At 43.0% G+C, this 9,983-nt stretch overlaps 1 protein-coding gene across 1 annotated transcript in view; it reads right to left on the reverse strand.

Moving 5' to 3' along the window:
* Positions 1–9,983, reverse strand: part of PLCE1 (phospholipase C epsilon 1) — a 247,136-nt gene that overhangs the window by 48,201 nt on the left and 188,952 nt on the right. Inside the window, exons 8-13 of the mRNA XM_023754835.1 lie at positions 9,918–9,982; positions 8,423–8,540; positions 7,463–7,616; positions 4,780–4,902; positions 4,558–4,694; positions 1,732–1,970 (exon numbers count right to left, since the gene is read on the reverse strand). Coding sequence (XP_023610603.1) covers positions 1,732–1,970; positions 4,558–4,694; positions 4,780–4,902; positions 7,463–7,616; positions 8,423–8,540; positions 9,918–9,982 — 836 coding nt within the window. The remainder of the gene's footprint in view (positions 1–1,731; positions 1,971–4,557; positions 4,695–4,779; positions 4,903–7,462; positions 7,617–8,422; positions 8,541–9,917; position 9,983) is intronic.

Genomic DNA, 9,983 nt, shown 5'->3' on the forward strand with positions numbered 1-9,983 from the left:
ATATTACAGTGAGCACTCAGCATGTGATAATCATCTGACATTTTAAGCATTTCCAGTGACCAAATCCAGTCGCTGGAGAGCTAATCCACTGATTCCCAATCAGTTGAAAAGGGAGATTGAAAACTTTGACAAATTCTGTTGCAGGTGATGCAGCCACCATGAATGGTCTCATTCCACTGTGCCCTACCACCCTGTCCTTGCAGCTGCCTGGTTACTGATGAAAGCTTCCTGCTAGGTCTCTGCTTCCACTCCTTCCCCAGCACAGTTCATTCTCCAGTGGAGTCAGAGTGACCTCTTACAAACAGAAATCATGTCATGTTCATTACTCCGCTGCTCAAAAATTTCCAGCAGCTTCCCATTTGTCATGGACTAAAGCCAAACTCCTCACCGTGGCCTAAATGCCTAGATGGCTGGGCCCCTGCCTACCTGTCTGAAATCGTGTCTACGGTGGTCCCTCTGGCTTATGCGGTTCCCATGACACAGCTTTTCTATTGTTTCTCATAAATGTCGAGCTCGCACCTGCTCTGGTCTTTGAACTTGAGGCTTCTGTCTAGAACAGTGATTCCCAAAGTGGGCACTACCGCCCCTCGGTGGGCGCTGCAGCGATCCAGGGGGGCGGTGATGGCCACAGGTGCATTTGGGGGCGATGAGTAACTGCTATTAAAATTTTAAAAAAATTAATTTCCAGGGGCTGAGTAATATTTTTTCTGGAAAGGGGGCGGTGGCCAAATAAGTTTGGGAACCACTGGTCTAGAATGTCCTTTCCGTAGACCTTGAATAGCTTATTTATGCAGGGCTCAGCCAAGTGTAACCTCCTCAGAGTGGCCTTGGCTTATTCCTCTCAGCCTTCCTGCATCACTCCATCCCCTTACTCTGCTCAGTCTTTTCCAGAACCCAGTATTATTACTTGAAATTATATTATACAGGGTGGGGCCAAAATAGGCTTTCAGTTGTAGCTACATAAAGCAGAGTTTATTCCTGTATTATTATTTATTAATTATTGCATTATTCTCCATATAAACAACCGTAAACCCACTTTTGCTCCACCCTGTACCTTTATTCATTTATTGTCTGCCTCACCCACTTGAATGTAAGCTGTGTGGAGGGCCAGATCTTGATCTTATGTATTACTATATTTCCAGGTCCTGGAACAGACCCAGGCCCATAGCGGCAATATAAAAAATATTTGCTAAATGACTAAAAAGGTTGAAAACCTAGACTACTAATTCTATTGCATGTGCTAGAAGAAGAAGAAGGAATGGTGTACTGATTCCTTTTAATAGTCACTGAGTAAGAGAAGGCTTGGAACCTGTGTTAAATTATATGTTAAATAAGAACACTTATGGCCCTGGCTGGTTTGGTTCAGTGGATAGAGCATCGACCTATGGACTGAAGGGTCCCAGGTTCGATTCCGGCCAAGGGCATGTGCCTGGGTTGTGGGCTCGATCCCCAGTAAGGGGCATGCAGGAGGCAGCTGATTGATGATTCTCTCTCATCATTGATATTTCTATCTCTCCCTCTCCCTTCCTCTCTGAAATCAATAAAAATATATTTTAAAAAAAGAACACTTATGTATTTGGTATTTAAAAAAAAACAACCCAACCCCCTTCTATTTCTGCCCCAAATTTAAAGAGTCTTTGGAAAGAAGTATGGAAAGAATAAATGTTTAGCAGAAAATAATTAGAAGAGTCAGAGGCTTTACACGAGTGTGCACACGAAACAGGTGCATACCTGGATGATGCTGAGGATTTCATCGTAAGTGCAGTGTTCTCCCTGGCAGTTCACTAGGAAGTCATTGAGCTGAAGTATGCCGACCCCAAACACGCCCAGGGATGTGCTCTCGACCCCAGTGCCATTCGTCACGATGCTTGCAGCAGCAATGGCGTCAGAGATCTGCCTCTGGTTGTCTGACAGCTGCTGTTTACTCTTAATGAACAGCCCCAAATCTGAGACATTTCTGGTCAACAAATCTGAAACAGAATCACCCACAAAACATGGACAAACTAGCCAGCATCTTTCACAAAGTTCATTTGGCAGATACCTGTGCTATGGCATTATTAAGCTGGAGAAATTCTTCACCATTCTGTCTAAACAAGCCAGCAAACTCATTGCATATTCCTGGCTTCGCAGAGTAGAGGGATAAAAAAAGGAATCAATGAATAAGTAAAAGAAACTAAGAGAGAGCTAGATTGATGACCTCGAAAGCCCATGAGCTTTGGTATTTGAGGGGAGCTAAATGTACATCAATTGGGGATTTTAGGCTGAATTTGAACTTTAGATTTTAGAATAACTATTATATTTTTATATTTTCAGAGACTGAAGATGAACCTTTAAAATTACAGTTTTTCTGTACTTTAAAGATGTAACTATTCTCTGTGGAATCTCAGAGGGAAGGCAGGGGAGGGTGGGTGGATGGGAGGATATTAACCAAAGAACTTGTAGGCATAACCCATGGGCACAGGAAATAGTATGGTGAAAGCTAGGGGTGGGGGCGAGGGGTGGACTAGAAGGGGCCAAAGGGGGGAAAAAGGAGGCATCAGTAATACTTTCAACAATAAAGATTAACAAAAGTAAAAGTGTAACTATAAACATTTGTGTGCAGGTTTCTGTGTGAACAAACATAGGTTTTCAGTTCATTTGTGTAAATGCCAAGAAATGCAATTGCTGGATGGTATGGTAAGAGTACGTTTAGTTTTGTAAGAAGCTGCTCAACTCCCTTCTGAAGTTGGTGGGAGTGTACCATCTTACACCCCCACCAGCAAGGCTGCAGTGGCACCACACTGACACCACCTTGGCCAGACATGTTCACTGTGGCCACTTGGAAGACAGCCTGGCATGTTCCCACAGAGTCAACCATGGGCTCATCCTACGACCCAGCAATTGCGTTCCGAGGTGTTTACCCACATGAGGTGAAAAGTCACATGCACACTAAAACTTATACACAGTGTTTCATCAGCTTTATTTATCATTGCTAAAACTTGGAAGCAACCAGGAATCCTTCCATAGGTGAATGACTAAGCAAACTATGATAAATCCATACAATGGAATATTATCTATGATAATAAAAGCATAATATGCTAATTAGATCAGACAGCCAAACGACCTTCTGTATGTCCTTTCGGACAATCTTCTGGATGAAGCCAGGGCTGTGAGGGCCAAGGTAAGCTGCCACGGCTGCGAGGGCAGAGCCCCTTGCACGAATTTCATGCATTGGGCCTCTAGTCTATAATAATAAAAGCGTAATATGCTAATTAGACTGGACGTCCTTCCAGACGAAGCCAGGGCTGCAAGGGAAGCCCGGGTCCCCGGTACCAGCGGGAAACCTACTCTTGCATGAATTTCGTGCATTGGGCCTCTAGTTCAGCTATAAAAGGAAATGAGCTATGAAGCCATGAGAAGACATGGAGGGGCCTTACATGTGTATTGCTAAGTGAAAGAAGCCTGTCTGAAAAGGCTATGTATTGCGTGATCATAAATATATGACATTATGGAAAAGGCAATACTGTGCAGACCGTAAAAAAAAATAAAAAAAAATCAGTGGTTGCCAAGGGGTCAGAAGGAGGTGGGTGGCATGACTAGATGGAGCAGGGATTTTTAGGGCAGTGAAACTATTCTCTATAACATGGTAATGGTGAATTCATGTCATTATACTTATGTCAAAGCCCATAGAATGTACAGCACAAACAGTGAACACTAATGCAAACTATGGACTTCAGTTAATAATAATATATCGATATTGGTTCCCTGTATCACATATGCAAGATATTAATAACAGGGGAAACTATGTGGGGAGAGAATACGCGAACTCTCTGTTCTTTGCCCCCATTTTTCTGTAAATCTAAAACTGCTCTTAAAAAAAATAGCCCATTAAATTTTTAAAAAGTGTGACTGATTCACTAACCCATAGTTATGCACATCTTATGACTAAAGTTGAAAAAGGTTAATATTCTTAGCTAAGGACAATATAGGTTTTAAATAATTAAAAAGCAACTGCATAAAAGAGGACTATTTTTGTTTTTCTTTTTGCTTTGTTGTGATTATATTTCCCAGCAAGAACAGAAGAGCAAAAGAAAAGCCTTTAAAATGCATGGGTGGTGCTGGTGCTGGTGGTGGTGAGTGGGACAGAACCAGACGTTCTGGTTTACATATTCGGGAAAATGTCCTGGGTGTCCAGACAGCAGTGCTCTGCTGAGGTCACCACAGACTCTCGTTGCTAAAGGGCAGACAGCCCCCACCCTGCGGCTGAGCACCCATCCGCCTGAAGGCAGGGCAGAGACCGGTGGTTCTCAACTGGGACACACCACACTCCAGGGGACATGTGGAAATGGGTGGGAAAGGGGTTCTGGTGGTCAGCAGGACTGGAGGGCTCTACTGGTTAAATGAAATACATGGACACAATGATGAATTTCCTCGTCTCAAATGCCAATGACACCTTGAAAAAAATTCTCCCAATGTTTCACCATGCTCCAGGTAGCAGCACGCCACGGGAGGCAGGCTGTAGGTGTGTGTGATTCAATAGAAAGATCTCCGAGAGAAAGATTAAATTGTTACACAAACCTAGATCAGGCTGAAGACCGCTGGTGTTCTCATCAATGGTTAGGTTGGTGTAGAGCGGGGCCGACTCAGAGCCTGACCGGTTGCAGGGCACGGCGTAGAGGTCGAAGAGATCCTTCAGGTCCTTGCGGCTCCTTACACTGTGTGAGGAATGAAAACGCCTCGCATGTAGCACTTCTGCTAAAATGTGGGGCTGAGAAAGGGTCAGAAGAAAGCGTGCCATACCTGAAGGATTTGAACAGCTCCACAAATTCAACAAAACTCATGTTGCTGTCGGAAACCATGAAGCTCTGGAAGCCTTTCATTCCTCCTTTGATGCGGCCGTGCCAGCTGCTGCTGCTCCAGGCACTGCAAGAAAAACATGGCCTTAACCGGCAGGACGGGCCCTTGTCTGCCCTTCTGCCCCAACGGATGCTCTCGCGTTAAGCAATATGCCCAAAAAGATGGACTGCGAGTCATTTGAGGTGGAGGCTATTTTCATTCCTCTCAAAATTAATCCGTATTATGTCAGAGGAGGTCAAACATATTGAACATTGAAACGGCTTCATGTTTACAGACTATTTAATAAGGACATAAGACTGAGGTTAATATGCTTCCACTAATTAAAACAGTTCTTTGAAATCACAGGCCAGTGGGGGTGGGGGGTGGGGAGGGAGGAATGTAAATGTGTCTTTGAAGAAAAGTCTTTTTTAAAAAAAGAGCCCCAAACTACTGGATTATAACCTATGGAAAATTATGCATGTTTCCCCCCTATATTCTGAATTACAGATACCCATTTAGGAAGAATGTCTTGAATGTCTTAATATCTTCTTTTTGTCCTTTTTAAACCAGTTCTTAGATGAATTCGGGGAAGGGCTTTTAATGCTAATGGAAAATGTGAGTCAGAAAAATATTAAGAATGGAAAGAAGCCAACTCTGTCTAGGATTATATTTGCACCTGCCAAAGCTGTATCTATTCAGTATAAAAATATCAGTCAACTAGATCAAAACTTCAGTCTGGCTGTTTCACAACATTTTTTTTTTAAACGTTCTATACTGGTTCCCTGACGGGATAGTATGAGAAATGTTTTGACTGGTTGTTAACCAAATCAATGAACAAGATCTTTCTTTTTCACTTTAGAAATATTTCAACTTATATAAGAAAGTACAGAGACAATTGTAATAAATAGACTGTTTACCCTTAATCCTGCTAACAATGCTTACTCATGGAAAATGATTCTATGCTGACGTCTGAAGGTTAAAGGAAGAGTATTACAAAAGGCTAGGTTTGTATTATTTTGAGGGAAAAGGTTGTTGATCATCCACGTGTGTGGGAAATAGAGGGTGGAGGTTCAGGTAGAGGAAGATCCCATAAAGTGGTTTATCACTTGCTTTAAGCAGGAAAGTCTCTGTCTTCCTTCTAGTTCCAGGTCTAGCCACTGTCTGAGGACAGCCCCTGACTTCAGGAAGCTCCATGTGTCTACTCTTTCCCTTTCTGGGCTCAGTTTTGGTTCTCCCCTTGAACAGTATTCAGGCTGATTTTTCTTCTGCCTTGTCTCTCCCTTCTGTTTTAGAACACTTGGTGGGCTGTGGTGCCGGTCCATCTGTGATCTTGCATCTGATATGTTAGTTTCTCTACTTCTATCTCTTTAAAAATATTTTCCTCTCTTATTCTGCCCTTCCTTTCCCTGCTCATGAGTGATTGAAATAAAGGGAAGGGCTATTTACTCCGTTACTTGGCTATTTTGTTCATCAAGGATGCTGTATAGGCTGAAATATAATGTAGAGAATTCTGATTCTTTGTAGCTTTTAAATGTGTTACACACCTAAACTTATGGAAAAGTTGTAAGAGTGACACAAAGAATTCCCACGTACCCTTGGCCCAGTTTCACCAAGTATAGAAATCTGAATGCATAAAGCTTATATTGTGTTCATTATTCACACTGTGAAAGAATGCTTCCCTTTAAAAAATGATTTACTGTAATGTGTGTGTGTGTGTATGTTGGACTGCTCTAGGTACCTCACAGACCCATTTCCTCCTCCCACTCTTCTCGGATAAAGCAAAGTGTCTATTTTATCTTGGTTCTGTCTGAAATCTCTGCATTTCTTAAACTTTAGTGTGAGGTTGAGGGTGATGGTGTGGCTTTCTGATTCCTTTGGAAGGCTTTCATTTTTAATATTATCTGAGAGGGTAGATATTGTTTCAAGTCTGTAATTTGCATGGACCTTATAAAATAATTGACTATAACACCAGCTTTGAAATGATCTAAACGTATCCGACTTGCTGTAATACATTCATTTCTCTAGACATGTAGAGCTTATTATATATAAGAAGAGTATTAACTATATTTCACCCATTAGCAAAGGGTCAAGCAGCTTACTTTAAAACTTAATTTATTCTTCATTTAGAGCAGTGCCATCCACTAGAACTCTCTGCAGTGATACAAAGATTCCGTATCTGCACGGTTCAGTCTAGTAGCCACCAACCACTTGCAGCTCTGAGGCACTCTGAATGTGGTTAGTGTGACTGAGAAATGAAACTTTTATTTTTTTACTGTATTTAGAATTTTAAATTTTATTTAATTTTAATTAATTTAAATAGCCTTCCCCTCTCCCCCCACCCCGGGCTAGTGGCTACTATATTGGACAGTGCTAATTTGGAGAATTACAGCTCAGATTTTGTTACTGCTATTGCCCTTTGAGGGGCTGATGTGTCAAATAATTAGGAGCAATTATAGCACTATGAGAAGATAGGGCTATAAAATCAGGAAAATTAGGGGCATGTAAAAACTCGGGGTCTTTCCATTCTCAATGTCATTGCTAAGTCAAAACTAGAGACAGTCTTTCCACAGAACACTGGAGGAAGATGCCCTGCTACACAGCCTGACTGCTGTGAGGGTCCTGCTGTTTTATCATGTTAAGGCCCCACCTGGACGGGCTCTTGTTTGAAGACAGCACAGGGGAGGACACTGGCCTGATGGGAGATGACGTCCCGGCAGCCAAGATGGGGGACCCAGCCGTGGTCAGAGAGTGGGCTCTTCTGGAAGGGAGAGGGTTAGGCGGGCTTGTGATGGCATTCGCCTCTGTGAGCGGGAGAGACAAAAGAGACAATGACCACCTTTCCCTCAGAATCAAAGACAACAAAGATGCTTCTGGATATCTGAGCAAATCATACTCTATGCAGGCAATTTCTACACAAGGAGCATCAAAATATTCGGATGAATGAACTCATCTGGAGGGTTCTCAACCCTGGTACAGATGAGAATCATCTGGGGGAGCTTAAAAAGTATGCAGCTGTTCAGGTCCCAGCCACAGCGTCTGAATCAGTGGCTGGAGTGTGGACAGGGCATCAAGATACTTACTTATTTATTTATAATATATTTTTATTGATTTCAGATAGGAAGGGAGAGGGAGAGAGAAATAGAAACATCAATGATGAAAGAGAAACATCGATCGGCTGTCGCCTGCACGCCCCCTACTGGGGATCAAGTACGCAACCCGGGCATGTGCCCTGACCAGGAATCGAAACCCGTGACGTCTTGGTTCCTGGGTCAACACTCAACCACTGAGCCACACCCGGCTGGACCAGATATATTTTTTAAAAGCTCTATTTTCCAGCTGGGGTTGAGAATCACTGGTCTAGCCCATCAAATTGTATCCTGTATGGCTAATACTCCCTATCAATAATGGCAAGGTAAGTGATGAGAATTTTCTTCCAAGTACACAGTGCTTGCAGAAATACCTCTAGGGTTCCATCATCTAGTAAAAACAAAGGTAAGTACAAAGATAAAGAGTTCTGCTAAGAATGCCCACCACACTTAAACTACCATTTAAACCCAATGTGTATTTTTCTCATACAAAATTGTCAGCTGGGACTGTGCTGCTTTACCTGACTCCTCTTGCTCGTTAATGTCCTGAGGATCAGAGCCACTCCAGCTTCGACACTCTTTGTGCAGTTTGGCCTTTCGGGTGGCCATCTCATCGTCGGTGGCCTCTCCACTCTCACCCTGGGGACACAAAACGCACAGTGGTTCCCCTTCTGTGTTTCTCTTCCATCACTGCTTTAGTCTGGGCAGGTCCCTATTTTCTGAGGGACCCACCTTCAAGGCTGCTTCCCCCCTGGGGAAGCCAGTAAAGACCCACGTGAAGGCTGACCAAGTATTCACATGGAATATTATCCCATTTGTCCTTCACTATACAGCAGCACTCCTCAGGGGAGGGGGCCCATAAAAGGAGGCACGTGATCCCTGGAATCTCCACGTAGAGACAGAATCATAAAGCAGATAAAGTTCCACTTAGGCAGCAATAGCCTCCTATCTGCAACCCTGGGGAAAATATATCATCATGTTATAGTGATAATGTATATAATGAAATATGTAATAAATAATAATAAATATATTGTGATAAAAAGCATAACATAAAATTCACCTTACCCATTTTAAGTGTGGGAACTATATGTGCCTTGTTGTGCAACAATCCCTAGAACTTTCTCACCTTGTAAAACTGAAACTCTATATCCATTAAACAACTCCCCCTCCCCCCCAGCTCCTGGCCACCACCATTCTACTTTCTGTCTCTAAGAGCTGGACCGTCCTTGGTACCTCATGTAAGTGGCACCACACACTATTCGTCCTTTCGTGACTGGCTTCTTTCACTTAGGGTAATGTCCTCAAGGTGCACCCATGTTGTCGCATAGGAAAGAATTTTCTTCCTGTTTCAAAGTTGAATTATATTTCATTGTATGCCTACATCACCTTTTTCTTCATCCTTCATTTGTGGATGAACATTTAGGTTGGTTCTCATAACACATTTAGAAGATCCTCTGAGATCTTCATAATCTGATCCCCGTTCCTTCCTCGCCCTTCCTCGCCCAGCACAGAGCCCCTGCTCCAGCTTGGAGCATGAACTCAGAACCACATGTGCTTCCCTGAACAAGCCACATCTTTCATGCCTCTCTGTTGCCTCATCTGCCTGGGATGCTTTTCCCTGTGTTGTCTGTTTGGTAAACTCCTATACAACCTTCAAGACCCATATGTCAATTGCTCTGTGAAGTCTTTCCTGCCTGCCTCTCAGCCCTATATCCTCCTTCTCTCCACTCCTAAAGCACTTTGCAGGCAGCTTAACAATGACTAATTTAGATCTCACTGTGTTTGTTAACACATCTGTGTCCGTCTATGGACCCTGACTTTTTCCTGGTGTTGTCGACTCAGTTCCTAGCACTGGGTGTGGCCACCAGGAGGTGCTGGGTAGACCCTTGTACTTCATTTATTTGATGCCTTATGTTGTCCCCAATCCAAATAGCCTAAGATCATTTATGGTGATATAGACCATGCAATGGTCCCAGATGATTGGGTCTGATGTTCAATAAACAAGTAACACTCTACCCTCATAAGGATTTTCTTCTTCTTCTTGGCAGTACCGATGCCCAGGGTGTTGTTCCTCTGCATGTT

Source organism: Myotis lucifugus, unplaced genomic scaffold (genome assembly GCF_000147115.1).
Source record: "Myotis lucifugus unplaced genomic scaffold, Myoluc2.0 scaffold_66, whole genome shotgun sequence".
NCBI classification, from domain to species: domain Eukaryota; kingdom Metazoa; phylum Chordata; class Mammalia; order Chiroptera; family Vespertilionidae; genus Myotis; species Myotis lucifugus.